The sequence below is a fragment of the Bombus huntii genome, chromosome 2 (genome assembly GCF_024542735.1).
Source record: "Bombus huntii isolate Logan2020A chromosome 2, iyBomHunt1.1, whole genome shotgun sequence".
Classification (NCBI taxonomy): domain Eukaryota; kingdom Metazoa; phylum Arthropoda; class Insecta; order Hymenoptera; family Apidae; genus Bombus; species Bombus huntii.
In genome coordinates this window covers 8,903,179-8,918,902 of record NC_066239.1, presented here as the reverse complement: position 1 = coordinate 8,918,902, position 15,724 = coordinate 8,903,179, and the positions used below count along the sequence as shown (strand labels likewise).

General features: G+C 35.3%; 1 protein-coding gene across 3 annotated transcripts in view; it reads right to left on the bottom strand.

The window, feature by feature from the left end:
* Positions 1 to 13,350: 13,350 nt before the first annotated feature.
* The window catches only part of LOC126875343 (uncharacterized), a 38,930-nt gene continuing 36,556 nt past the window's right edge, over positions 13,351 to 15,724 (bottom strand). For all 3 annotated transcript variants that reach the window (XM_050638247.1, XM_050638248.1, XM_050638245.1), the window contains 2 exons: positions 15,287 to 15,580; positions 13,351 to 14,764 (listed from right to left, as the gene is read on the bottom strand). In XM_050638247.1, the coding sequence (XP_050494204.1) occupies positions 14,525 to 14,764; positions 15,287 to 15,580 (534 nt within the window). In that variant the 3' untranslated portion in view covers positions 13,351 to 14,524. The remainder of the gene's footprint in view (positions 14,765 to 15,286; positions 15,581 to 15,724) is intronic.

Below are 15,724 nucleotides of genomic sequence, written 5' to 3'. Positions count from 1 at the left end.
TGAAATACCTTAAGCGGATAAAGTTTATCTTAATTTTTCACTGATTTTTACATGTATTTAGAATAACCTTTTACTCGTTGATTATTCATACCGAGCCGATAATTAGTCAAGTTCACATATACTAAAAATAACGAAGAACCGCGTCGAATGAAAAAATTTCATTCCGTATTTTTCATTTATTTTTTCACGTAGAACCGATTCCTTATCTATTGTACGATGACTGCCGAGACACCCTGTATAGAGAGGAAGCTTTTTCTCTCTATCTTCCTTACTACTGCTTCGTAGAATGTGCTATGCTTAAAGTCTGGTACGAGAACTTTGTTGGACCTGGTGATCTGACTGGTAGGCTTAAGGATCGAAGTGAAAACCGATGAGTCCTGCGATAATCCTTCGTATGGAATTTTTGAATCGAGTAGTAAAATGAAATACTAGAGACGTCACGAATGTAAAGAATGTTGGAGAGGAACGTTCCTTTTATTTTCTTGGTATTGATCAGCCGTGAAAGTGGTTATTTCATATTTTGTCAAGTCTGATTCCTTTGCAGAATTTGACGGAAGGGGTGAATTTCCAGGAACGAATAAATTGCTTCGTATATTTTTGGCAACAGCTGTGTTTGCAAGGATACGAGGATAATTTAGGGTGGAATAATTTAAAATAGGAGATACAGAGCGATTCTAAATTAATTCTAATAATCGTATCTTTGTATGAAGCATGTTACGTATTTGTGGAATAAAATTAGAGATTATGAAATTTGGAAAAACTTCGGAAATAGATTTTGTTCAAAAAATAATTGTTAATCTATAGCATAACGATAATTAGATCGATTTTAGAGCTGTTGCTGGAGATTTGAATGTGCACGTACAATCAAGGTAAAATCAAGCTTTGGAAGTCCATCGTTAGTTCTGATAAAGTAATATTCTGCACGTATTGTTATAAAAAGCTCGTTATATTCCTACGAGTCATGAAAACATATCGCGATAGAGAATAAAGTTACAGCTCAATCGATTATAAGACTAGAGTTATATTTCTAAGAGTTGGAATACGTGACTTTCAAACACGTTATTTGAAAACTGTCATTCCACTGCAATATAAAATTCAGTTTCTCATATCGAGAATTTGAAACAGAAACAATATGCTTTTCTTACAATTTTAAAATCTATTTCGACTGATTCAACTAATCATTCATCCGCGTCTAAATACCTATGCATATAATAATATACGAACATTACGTCACAAATAACGAGAACCAACCGTCACATTGCCAAACCGAGATCGTTGTCCGGTTCATATTTCGCGAGCGATAAATTCGATGTAGTTAATGGTCAGTGTCGTAAACCTGTTTGTCAAAGTCTCAACGTTTTCAAGCCATCGAGAAGTATTCCATACGTTTCTTTCTTTTCTTTTCTTTTCATACCGACTATTTATCTTCCAGCGAGGTAAACCACAACCGATAAGACGTCCTGTGAAAAAGAGAAAGATTAAAGAAATTTTGGAAACAACGACGCCGCAGTAAAGCACATCGATCGCAGAACCGGTCAAAGAAATCCGTAAAGTGTGAGAGCATTAGCGGGCCAGCGCAAATATTTTTCAGATGCCATAATCGCGCAACGTTTTCTTCCAGGATATCTGTTGACGGCCTGCACACCCAGAGAAACCTCGTGCTTCTCTTAACGTATAGCGCAAATATTGTTCTTAGCCAGGAAAATCGTATACTCGCGCGATTCTAACGGTTCTCCGTAGTCAAAGACGCCGCAAATGCAGCGGAAAGAATCATAATCTAACCGAGAAAGTCTGTGACATTGGCGTAGAGATCTCCGCGGATTAGCTTATATAGTTGGTTACAGGATGTAAATATTTGCGCCCGGTGGATGAAGATAGCCGCTTTGACTGAAAGAAACGCTTATAAAGCTGGAACAATCAGCGAGCTTGAAGCGTACAGTGGAAAATTTTCTTTCCATTTATCGAAACTGCACCGTGGATGTTCATGGAAATTCATATCTTGCTGAACATAATTATTTAATACTTTAATACAAATGAATACCTTTAAATAACCGTACAAGAAGATTGTATGTGGAAATTAAATCAATTCGATTATAAATAATTTTATTATAAATAATCGTTTCAATAATCATTTTTGCATTACATAAAATAAGAATTTGGTGAAAGTTAATTTGAATTTCTATGTATCCTCTCCTCTTAATAAAAATGAATCTTTTCTACCCTTTGATAATATCTTACTGTTGACGATCATGTGCGTATGAAAATCAGAGAAATATTTCGTGAATTGTTAAATGAGTCTGAAAAAAAGAAAAACAAACTCAAGAACTCTAATACCCATTTCCAAGGGTTTCTTTCTTCCCCACTTCCCGAGAGGTTTCCACTTTTAACCCCATCGTTTAACTCCAACTTGCATCGAGTCTTACCCTCCCTCTTCGTCAGCAAGAGAAAAGAAGCTACGTCTTGTGAACAGCCGCGCGTTCGCACGGCCGTAATTTGTTTATGATGTTCGCGATGGCTCGCGCGTGTGCACGCTGCGACGCGGCACGATCGCGAATTTATTGGCTCGTACGTTAATTACTTTAATTATTACACTACTGTCAAAGGCTGATCGGAATACAAAGGAAGTTTATTCGACGCTGAACTATGTTTCCATCGCCCCGAGTCACTGATCGCCAATTAATTTTCCATAATTGGACGGACATGCTGGCACGATACACGCCTTGACGCTCGTGGCGAGCACGCGTGCACTCGATACGCGTTGCACACGATCGCATACACACACGTACTCACACAGCCGCACACATACAGTACGTTGGGGCTGCTTAAATTGTAGCTGTGCCGGCCGGCGGCCACCGCCGTCGTATTTTCACCGCGGAACCAATTAACAGTTTTCACCTATTCCTTTTTAGTAGCTCGGTCGAACGAGATGGCCAAAAAAATAAAAAAAAAATACGCTAAAAAAAAATAATAAACGCGAAGCAGTGTATGCACGCGTCGGGAATAAAAGAAAGCATAACGAACGCTGATCGAGGCTGGGAGGGGAGTTGAAAATAGACGGGGGTGAGGGAAGAAAATGGATGAAAAAAGCGTTGCTGTGATGGCCTTATAGCGGCGGAAAAATCAACTTCGATTTTGTCGAATATACAAGGCGTTTCGTTGTTACCTGGGAATCGAACGAAATCGAGCCGCTCGGTCGATGCTTCCGTTCGTACATGGGGCTGCTCGATAACCATGCTTGATTGATATTGCAAAAAGGATAAGTGGTTTTAAAGGAGAATAGCATGTGATAGAATATGTTAACGTTTCTCCAAAGTCTATTGAAATTGTTTTCAATCGGAAATATTTCTGAAGTCATTCGATATGGAGATAACTTAGAAGTGGAGAAAACTAGTTGTGCAATCTCAGGATTATTTACTATTTTCATCGTGTTTTATAATTATAACCGCGTTTCCTTTGTGGGGAAGAATATCTCCTGTTTATTATATTTGTTATATTCTATTGATTACGTTACGTTATTCGAAAGGTAATGTTTCAATAATGGTCCGATGCAGAGGATTTAATATTTTAAATGTCAGAATTTCCAATCGCGCGTTGACGTTTTAAGGTCTCCTTATAGCCACAGTATCAAACGTAGAAACAGATATATAAGAGAATTAGAATTATATAAACTTTGTCCCACTTTCTTGCATAAATGTATACGAATAAGGAAAATTCCTGGAATTTGATTTGAAATTAATCGGTAAAAATAATAAAAAACCGAGGTCAAGATAGAATGTAATTTATAAATTCAGTGATTCATAAACAATATATACAAGATTTTGAAATCTATTTTCTTACAAAATTAGCTTTTTTCTTGGATATACGACGATACGGTTTGAGAAACCGAATCGAATTTTATAACTTCGGTGGCAGGGCTTTTAAAGCTATTTCGGCGCGGATTTCGTTAAGTGATACCAATAACCCGATGGGACAACAAGACGGGCCCTTCAGGATTCGGTGGAGGATAAACGAAGGGCCAGCAATCCCAAGGGATGTTATCTAATCCCGGCGGATTTGTTGATTCTACGACTTGTGCTTTCCAAAGCGCAATGTGGTTTCCATGTAGTGCTGGATTACCTTATTCTTTGCAGCCCTAAAGACCCTCCCGAAAACTTTACGCCGGTGTACCATTCTCGCAGTGTCTATTCCAGCCAATAAAAGTATTTCGTACTTAATCACGTTCGTCCTTATGAAAATCGATCTTTGTATAAAGAAAATGAATAATGTAATTTAGATAAAACTATTATATAGAATCATTCACGTACCTGTAATTTTTTAAATTCTTAAATTATTTATACATTTATGACTTTTCAATGGTTTTCATTTGGTTTCAATGGTATTTAACCGCTTACTACGTTCTATTCTTTCGTTGTATAACAGGCATATTCCAACAGAAAAAATGTCCACGAGCTTGAAAAAATTGAGAGGAACACGAGTAAATGGAGAGCTCTTTCTTCGTTTCACTCGTCATCGTTTAATTCGTGCTATAAACATTTTTCATTAAAAACAAAGGAGATACTTAAAAGTCCACCTTTAGCTGGGACACTAGTGGGGGGACACCTTGTATATTAAAAATATTACCTTCCTTTAGACATATATATATACCATACTTGTGCAGTATTTTCTCTAAAGCATAATATACACAGAGCGTCCCATCTGAAGTTTCTCACGCAATTATTTATCACGAATCTTGTGGTGTCGAGATTTCAAGGTGACCTTTGCTTTTTTATACGGAGTTGTATGTTTTATTTAAGTAAGCATGTAACTCATTTCGTTCCCAAGATCATTTAAGGTCATTGTAGGTTATTTATTATCGTTCAAATTACCTTCGCTGAATGTCATCAAGATTTAATTTCCCAGAATACGTATTGCGTAGATTCGGATGTTAATATGAATCGATATCACACTAATGATGTGATATATCGTTATGTTTAATTATAGACGGAGGATAATCTCCTGCTAGATATCCCCATTTTGTGTCACAGTTGCTTCGAGGGAATCAGTGTTATTGCAAATAGTATTAAGTGCGCTGCTTTTCAATAACGATTTAATTTACGATGGCTCGCTATACACCTAGCGAAATTGTCGATATGCTTGTGGCTTTGAGAGAATGTGATGAATTTGGGAGAATTAGTTCTGTCACTTCCGAAATGTTATTTAGGGATAGAGTAAATAATTGCATTGACGCCCAAGAACATCCTTCTGAATACGCGTGATAAAAAACAATTTTTTTGGACGGAGGTAAGTCTTGGACTGCAATAAATAATCTTAAATGATCTTAGAACACCAATATATCGAAATTCGGCGAATTCGTCATAGAACGGGCTACACGTCTATTTAAATAAAAATATATTAGTTCCGTATAAAAATCACAAAGATTATCTTGAAATCTTAAAAGTACGTCCACCTGGAGAAGATTTGCGATCAACGTAAGATGACCTTCCCGAAACAGGGTAAGTTTTATTTGCAACATATTTTAAGCGAGCTGTAGTTTGGGAAATAATAGCGTGCGAAATTTCAAATGGGACACCCTCTATATGCATAATAGAATATAATACATATATAATAGATAATTCTCCGCAGAATATAATATGTAATATAATAAATATATAGAATACTAAAGTATACTGAAAATCATACAGCAGTCACTGTAGCTCAGCAAAAGTCATTCTATAAGAAAATTACAAATCAAAATTACAGTATGCGATAAAACCTATGAACATTGTGAGATATATGCACATTTTGCGTTATACGAATTCATTTATACAAATATCAGCTTCAAACGTTTCTCTTCATATCATTTCATTAAGAAGCATTTTACTTTCATTAACAATTTTCCAAATCGTGTTACGATTTATTTACAAAACGGAAGAAATTTGAAACCAGTACAAAACCAATTCTTTTCTTTCCGCCCGAAAAAGAGTATCATCGCCCAAGAGGAAACACATTTTCCTTTTATCGATCAGAGGAGAGTAATCCATATTCACGGTTTCGCGAGAATATCGGAGGAAAAGAGAAGAGAGAGAGAGGGGAAAAAAAGGAAGGATTTTCCCGGTTGTGATTGTTATTATTCCGTACGGAAAAATCAGGCCGGATAACGCGTTATCGGGTTGAAATGTCCTCGGAAGCGCGCGAATCTCTGAGCGAAAAACAAAGATGTGAACGTCGTTTGCCCCGCGGTGGCACTCTCGTAACGCAGATTATTCTATTACACGTTACGTAAACAGAGATAAAGAGAAAGAGAAAGAGAGAGAGAAAGGGAGAAAGAAAAGAGAAACAGACGAGGGAAACGCGGCGGAGCTGTTCCGCCGCTTTCCGCGTCTCGGTACCGCGATGTTGTTTGGCCTGAAAATACGTTATTGTTTCACCACGATAAAAAATTCAACGTTTGGATAATTACATCAGAGTTGATCGATCCGGTTAGCCCCCGGCGGATTTCTACTGAGTTACTGACTTACTTTGCCTACCCTTTGCTGTTTTGCCGCGAGACAGATGTTTACACGACCGACGTAATAACGTTAAATTAAATTCCTTTTCGGATATTTCGCGTCAAGTTCTACATTTTCTAAGTCGTACATGATAAATATAATTCATCGTATAGATTGATACAGAGTATAGAAGAAGGTAGAGAGTAATCGTATTTCGCTTCAATTCGTAGTTTCTAAATTTTATGTAATAATAATTATCAATAGGTTTATCGTAGAACAAACTGGAATACGTATTACATTAAATATTTTAGAATTACGTGATCTCTAATTCAAATGTAGTTACATCGAAACTGTTGCGATTATCTTATCTTGCCAAACGTGTATCTATCTCGTAGAATATAGAATACAAATAAGAATGAAATAATCCAGAGAGATTGTTATTGAATTTCTGTCGTTACCGCAACGGTATGAATTTCCATTCTGTTTAATATCCTTGCTTTGTCAGAGATCGTGAACTGTATCGTAGAATATAGGATATTTGCATACGGAAATTATTTTGTACTTATACCTCTATCGTTAAATACTTCGGCGTTCTGCCTCTTAGGTTCACATAGTGTACCACATTACACGCATAAATCCAAATTATAAAGGCCCTTTCTTCTCTTTCGTGACCGGGGGCACGCTTCGAACGAACGGGAGGTTCAGCTGCGTGCGCGCGCGCTCCAAACGAAAATGCGTCTATCCGCGCGGATTTCCAAGAGCAAGATAGACGAACGAGCAAAGAACGAATCAGTTTTCGATAGAACCACCCGTGCGTGACAGCTGCGATTCTTTTTTCCGAATCTTTCTTTTCCTACTTCTTCCTCTCCCTTTCTCTCTCTCTCGATCTTTGAAGCTTCGTGTTTTGCCCGGCTACATAATCCCTTCGAGCAAGAGGAACCGTGAAAGAAGGAAGAAAAACCGAGCGAATCCAACGAAGATGAAATGAGAAACAGAGAAACGATGAAGGAAAAGCGATCCAAGTGAATCGACGAGAGGGAACAGAGTAAGATGGGAGAAAAAAAGGAGAGAGAGAGAGGATAAACGTTGAAGAACAAGGACGAGGAAAACCGACGACCCCGCTGTTTGCCTTTTATTAAACTCTTGTTAAACGCCGCCTTTCTTCGCACACACAATTGAATCGGCAAAACAGCGAAGATAATGCTTCGACCGAGTTGTACACGGCCGAGGGCCAGGCTCTTCTACGTGGAAGACTTACCGCAAACACCAGCTTCTTGTACACCCTGAAATGGACACCGTGTAATCCGGCTTTTTATACGGCAGTGCCGCATTGACCGGCTCCTCCAAGGCATGCACATCGGCTACTAGTGGCTAATAAATACTGTCGTCATCTCTCTCTCTCTCTCTCTCTCCCCCTATATGTTTCCGTTTGTTCGTGAAAAAGAACCCTGAAAACGATTCTTCAACGACCGTGAAAATCGCACGGCCCACCCTCTTCCTGCCAGCATCGTTCACCTCTAATGAAAATATTTGGATATTTCGAGCAAGATTGGCGTGACCCACGTTTCAAAGCGTGCCATTGTACGCCGTTGCTTCGAGAAGCTTGTAAGTAAGTACGTTTTTCATTCGAGCATGACTGGATTGGACACTATGAGGTATTTGATGCTTTCTGTGATTTTATTTGCAAGTTATGTGTATAACTATTATGTTATATATTTGATGAATAGTATCGGATGCACGCGTTTATTATGCGTACTATTTGTGTATTTATATTTTGTATGTTTTATGTTTGATATTTCTTGTTTTATTTTCATTTAATCCATATACGTCTACCATCCTTTCGAAAAGATGATTGAACGATAAGTTCGTTATATAATATTTTATGTTATATTATATATTTTATGTTATATAATATTTTATGTTATATAATATTTTATGTTATATTATACTATATACTATCTGGTAGTCTTTGAAATTATGCTCGTGTCATTGATAATTCTCTTCTAGTGGTCTTGGTAGTTTTTTCATTTGGACTGGTCCTTAAATAATTCACAATTTCGTCCAATTCCGATAGCATCGTATCGGTATGGTTTATCAAATCTTTTAAAATTATTTATGATAAATATGAATACATGAATGTATAATAATCGTCGAATTGAATTGTTTGCATTTCTCGAGACTATATACGATGTGTAATAAATATTATCGTAATATCTTATCTTCTAATACCTTATGACAATAATTGCCTCAAACGTTTCATCAAACCTCGGTAAAATTTATTATTCAGCAATAGTATCCTCAGTTAATTGGTCCAATGAAAAATCTATAGATCATATCAATAAATTAAGCAATCAACATTATCGTACTGATACGACATCCGATTTTTTATTTAAACCATTTTGATCACAGAGTACAAAATATTATGATAGAAACGTTATAATTGTAACTTGCAATCAATTGAAAAAATCACTGATTTTAAGAAGCTTGTATCAAAGGAAAGTTCTAAAGCTCAAAGTATATTTTGTCTATTTTTGGTATCGACATGAATTTCACCAGATTTCCAAGTGCATCTAGCCTCCAGTAACGGCCGATTTAATTATCGTTATCCGTAACCCCTTCGATCTATTCGCATTTGTCATGTTCTTCAAAACAGTTTTAATTGCAGCTCGATAAGACCGGAAATCAAAGGTTATAAACAGCAAAATACCGACACAAAGTGGCACGAGATATCGTGGAATGCGTGTTGCAATTCATAGAATTGCAATGGGAGTCCGAGTTACGTATAGAATAAGCGCGTAATACATTTAATAACCCTTGTGCAGTTCGTCAACAATTTTTCTACCCATTCTTATTCCTTTCCTCTTTCAAATAAACTTTCCAATTTTATAGAGAAACCATCGATAACAAATTTCCGTACATTAAATTTGTTTTGAAATTGAAAAAAGGGGAATACGATTCAAGAACCATCGTTGAATTTATTATTAAACGATACCGGTAACGTCGATTATTATATTTGTAAGTTCGTTAAAAAATAAGTTACGGCACAGTCAATTTCTCGTTACGATTTTTCTTTTTTTTTTTTTTTTTTACAATTACCACGATCGACAAAAGAAAGGACGGGAGAGACGGAAGCGTGGAAATCAAATGGAAGGAAGAAAGAAAAAAGAGAATATAGTTGTGCACAGTTTATAAACAATGTTTATTTTCTGCAATTTTACTTCTGTTCCATATCGTTTCGTTCTTTTTTCTTTCCCTGTTTTAATTCTCTTTTACAATCATAGGAGCAGCCTACATTTAACGTGATTGAAAAATCTTGCGCCATTGCGAATGTGAATGTTGAATATGTATACAGCACATATACATGTACATAACACACACATATATATATACACATACCTTTTCATTTCATTCTTATTTTACTTTATATAATGTATATCGAGGTAAAAACTAAGTACTCATAAAAAACGTAGATCAACATTTTTCTCTTTATTTTTTTCAATTTTTTCTCTCTCGTTCTGGTGGGATATCGTTTATAAGGGCACATTATAGGACTCTCTATGTGTACATACATATACATATGCATGTGTTCTCTATACATATATTATATATACACATACATTTTACATACTTTCAAAGAGATATGACATCCGAATATCGCTTTCTTCGTTCAACTCAATTCGTTCGACTCAACAAAATTCCACAATATACCTGCGTGATTCTCTTCGTTCCCCTTCTTCTTGTCTTTCTTTCTTCTATTTTTCCTTTTCCTTCTTTCGCCCCCTATTGACTAGTGACACTGATAATTGACTAATAAATACTGAGCTGCTACGAGATTAAGGTATACAATGGATTGGAGGAGACAGCTAAGCTTCTTTTACACGAATCAAGCCACTACATTTTACGTAACTCAAATTCGTTTTGTATAGTCTTAATGTTATTTACTAGGAGACGATGGCACGATTGGATTGACGTAAGGAAAACGAAGTAAAAAAAGAACACGAGATAGGAAAAACCGTATGAAAGAAGAGGGAGAGTGTAATTAGGAATAATCGAAATAATCGTTGGAAATAGCAGCGAACTCGTACAGCGATTTAACGTACGTACCGAAGTTTAATCTGCAATGACAAATTTCAAGATATATATATATATATATATATATATATATATATATATATATATATATATATATACATACGTAAATCTTTTTTTGGCATCGGCGAGAAACAGAAGAACCAAAAGACTCGTAAACATCTCTAATCACTTCGACCTGTTTTCACATTATTTACACATATACATGTATGTATGTATACGTATATGTCTATATTTCTATATGGCATGAGTATAGTCGTTGAGATAGACGTCCGGGATATAAACAGGTCATCAAGTAATTAGAATCATTTTCACGTAGTATCATTGCTATTTTGTTTGTCAGCTTGGAAAACCTTTCGTTTCTGTTTCTTTTGCCATTTGTTTCTTTTTTACTTGTTTCTGGGGTATTTTCTCTGTCAATAATCTCATCTATCGAATTTCACGAATTCTTCTACATATAAAAATATACATATGTATATACGTAATAAATAGTCGCTTCATACAATTTTGTTTCTTTTTTTTTTGAAGCGAATCTTCGTGTACGTTTATATAGCATTTTCTGAACTCTATGCGATAAAGGGAATATATTAACAGTACAATATATGCGTGTGAAGTTGAACACACGTGAGATTTAAATATACTGTTGGTGGAAGGGATATTGTGAAGTCATAAAGTAATGCTTAAATAGGGACGCGCCATAGCCATATTTTCTGGACGCTCATTTTAAGATGGAGCCATCTTAAATTCCAGATTGCAAACATTATTTATATATTTGTATTTAAAAGCTCTGCTTACAATCGTTCATTAGACCTACATGATTCGTTTATTAACTCTTGTTGGTTTCTATTTTATAATAATTATTGTATTGATAAAAATTAAGCTACAACTACTTACACAGAAAGAACTAGTTACAACTTGCAACTTATCTATTCTTAAATCCCTTAGATCTTCTCAGATTTCTACATTGATGTTAAAAATTCGTATACTTTCAGGCATGATGAATTTTACGATCTCACCATATCTCTTCCACCCAGACTACCTATCGTTTCGACCATGAAATTCGAAGGAAATCCAATGACGATATATGAATGTAAACACGTGAAGGTACAGAAATTTAGAACTACATCTACAATCTCTTAAAAACGTCCTAATACCATGATCATTTCGCTGCTTGGCATCGATAGTGACACAACTCTAAAATTATACATTTTAAAGCATATTTTCAAATCATTTCAATGACATTGTAAAGCTGACTTAACGCAAGATACGTCGGTATTCACGAAAGCGGTACAACCTTCCACTTGTAGCGTCATGAAAAAACTGAAAATAGGCCAGTGTTGTAAAACTAAGGGTTAGGTTGATAGCAACATACATAAATAACGATTTTGTCCTCTGACACAAAACTGAATTATAGAATTACAAATCTACCATTTTTTATGATAAAGCTAGAAACGTAACGCAGACCTTTTATTCGATAAAAGAAAATCTGAAACTTCTTGAGTTGTGTCACCGTTAGTGTGAAGCAGCGATTTGTTCCCCTTCGAATGAAATATAATTATGACGCGTACAAAAACTCACGTTCACTCTTTTGTATAGATGGAGTTCGTAGATGGAAAATGTAATACATTCAACAAAGTCTAGCTACTTATAAATCTGTGGTAATGAATCTGTTATTCATCCATGGATGAACAAAGTAAGGTAGATCTTTGTTATATACATCAGTTCCTGATAAAAGGAGACGAGCTAATATTTTGTAGAAAAATTCACTATTGAATCTCTGTTTCAAAAATTCCATTTCATATTCTTTCAGCACTTTTCTTCTCTTGTGTCTGGCTTCGATTTAAACAAGGCCTATTATCGAAAACAATGTTTTGCATAAACTTTCGTTAGGTCAGTACCCACTGTATAATAATTACTTTATATGCATAGTAATTTTTATGATACTCTTTATAAAAAAATTCTTTCAGAACCCATCGATGTCTCATGCAAAACGCATTGAATTAATTAAGTGCTAAATGTTTTCTTTCTCATTATTGTAACACCTTTAATGAACATCTAGAAAAGATCGATCAGTTTTGAAAACATTCCACTAATATTAAAGAACGATTTTTCGATTTTCTTTTATCCCTTTTTCATGCCGTTCTTATTCCGTTCAGTCGAGTTCAATTTTCTTTCCTTAGTTTCACGTAGAAAACAGATAAACGCGTGGAATTAAAAATTCTGAATTTTTCTATTATTCTACTTAAAAACGTGTAAAAGTTGTCCATGTTTACTTTGATTCGTTTATCTTTAAGTGTATCGTTTCTCCCAATAATTTGTTTAACAGTATACGTTTGTATGTGTTGGTACATAATGTGTATATACATGCTGTGTTGTATGTTAATATGCGTCTAACATGTATGCGTACGTACAAAGTATGTACATTTCGTAAACCCCTTATCGCTAAGTTGTCGTACTTTATGTAGTTTATTATTGTTTATTGTGTATTACCCTTTCTCTTGTATGTGGACTTAAATTGGCACTGTTTTATCATTTGATTTATAAAAGAAAAGAAGGAAAGATAAAATCATATTATTAGTCGATTAACCGTTAAACTTAAGAATTCCTTTTTTACAAGCGATATGCATACTAAAAGCGTATTCTCGCCTGTATTCATTCGTTCTCGAGTCGTCTGACCTATATCGATTGCATTTAATTTAACAGCTTGTAAACGTTATTGATATTCTCATTTTAAAAAAGTACATATTTGCATCAAAGAAGAAAAGAAAGATAGCTTTTATAAAAAAAAAGGACAGATGTTTCATGATTCTATTTCAAAGAGAATTCTTTATAATCTTAACAAAATGAATGCGTTTCGCATAATTTCAATGGTATACAAAATACATGCCCAATATACATACAACGAAATCGGCCGCATCGACCTGATTTAAAAAACAGCAACATCCAACAAATCGATTTAAAATCTACAAATGGAAAACTGAAACCTGTTATGTTAGTCAATTATGATATTTTGAGCAGGCTACATATTCGAATACAATTTTTTGTATCCTCTCTTATCTCCTAATATGCTGACATACGTGGAACCATTTCTCCGTTACAATCATCTGTTTCGTGTCTCGGAAATTGGTAGCAAATATACAAATATTTAATAAAATCAGTTTTCGTTAAGTTATTACGATAATATTAAAATATATATCGAATATTTCCTGTGATACTTTTTGAGCGACGCGAACTTAGAAACTATGCATAGCTAAGTACCTATTATACGACTTTTGGTAAAACACGCTTTATCGAATCTACATTCAGGCTGATTATATCGCACAGCGTAATAATTGTTATGGTGAACATTAAATAAAAAAAGAAGAAGCCATCTTCACTCTTGAAACGAAGATTTAGCGACTGCACACGTAACATTCATCTTTTTTAAATTCTTTTTTTATAACGCGATTTGTTATGTTTTATCGGGGTAAAGCCATTTAACTGGTCACCGGAGAGATACATCGATTAAACATCGAAAACAGTCAATATAGAATGATTTGTTGGTTCCACATCAAAAAAGATCAGTTCTTCCATTTTTTTGGCTTGTATACATGCGTAAGTACGATAAGTTCTATTAAGTTAACTCGATACAATCGAATATGTTAAATAGAAGATCTCGAATACAATTTATCCAAGGGAAAAATTATTCATGTGACGCTTGATTTGTTTGATACATGACAATGATGCTTTCCACCATATTCTCGCAGCCGATACAACTTACGCGATGATTTTTTTTTTTATTTTAATTTTTTATTTTATTTTATTTTATCCACCTAGAGATTCCCTTTTTTCCTTCGCTCTTATTCTTCCCTCTCGCTTTTATTTGATCTTACTCTACGAGTACATCATATTAAGCCTGTGACATACAAAGTATGTATTTCTTGTCGAGGATACAGTCGATGTGATAACGAAGATTATTAGGGCGTCACCTAGGATTCTAACACTGTATTCGTCGGCATATACGACATTTCCATGGTAATTCCAGCGCTGCTACGTCGGTATCTAGAAGGAATCTCGGTGCTGTTGCGAGGCTTGCGTCTGCTCAAGTGTCTCTCTACCCACTTCAACATGGTCAACACGGAATCCGTACTCGGCAAACGTCTTTCTGCCGACGTACGGATTATATGCGACGACGCTACGCGGAAGGTAGCTGCCATACCTTTTAGCGCCTGCAGAGAATACATAATTATATAGATTATATAAGATATGACAATAGATCAAAATCAAAGAAAAAATGAACTTAATAGATGGATAAAAGTTTCAGGAAATGTAATATTGACCATATTAACTGTATAGAATTTATAAGTTTCAGGATATTTAATATTAACTATATAACTATATATAATTTTTATGTTTCAGGAAATCTAATATTGGCTGTATAACTATGTATAATTATGATATCTAGTATTATCTTTTTGTGGTAATCTGAAATCTTTTATTAACACGTTGATTGTTGATGACGTTACATTATCGTGGTGTGGTTACTTTCAAGTGCAAATGACACCACCACATCAGCGTCAAGCGCAACGGTTTTCGAATGACGTAGCAAATGTTGACGATTGCTTAAAAACAATTTCCGTCACAATGGAAGGCCATGCGACTTCAACTTAACGATGAACGTGTTAAAGTATTAGATATAGTATATGTCCATTCTTCCTTTACTGTAGATTCGGTTATTGGGGAGTTCATACCTTCATTGCATCTTCATCTGTAACATCATCACCGGCATAAATAATCCTGATACGTTCGCTCCAATCTAAACCAAATGCCGTACGCAGGATGTAAATGGAAGCACGACCCTTATTCCATTCAACTGGTGGTCTAGCTTCAATGGCACAGTGCGCTGAACAGGCTTTGAAACCTGCTTGCTCGATGATTTTCTTTGCCTGATCAACCATCTGAGAACGTCCTTCCATTGGCGTTTCACGATAATGGAACGTCAGTAACGCTCCTTTGTTTTCTACCCAAGCTCCATCCTTGCAAAGCTAGATTCAATACACCAAATTAGTCGTTTAAAGTCGTAAGTAATTAGTTGTAATTAGTTGCAATTACAATTGTTGAAGATGTTACACGATACGTCCCTAGTACCTAATACTCAAAACTCTTAGAAATATTTTTTCTACTTTGCT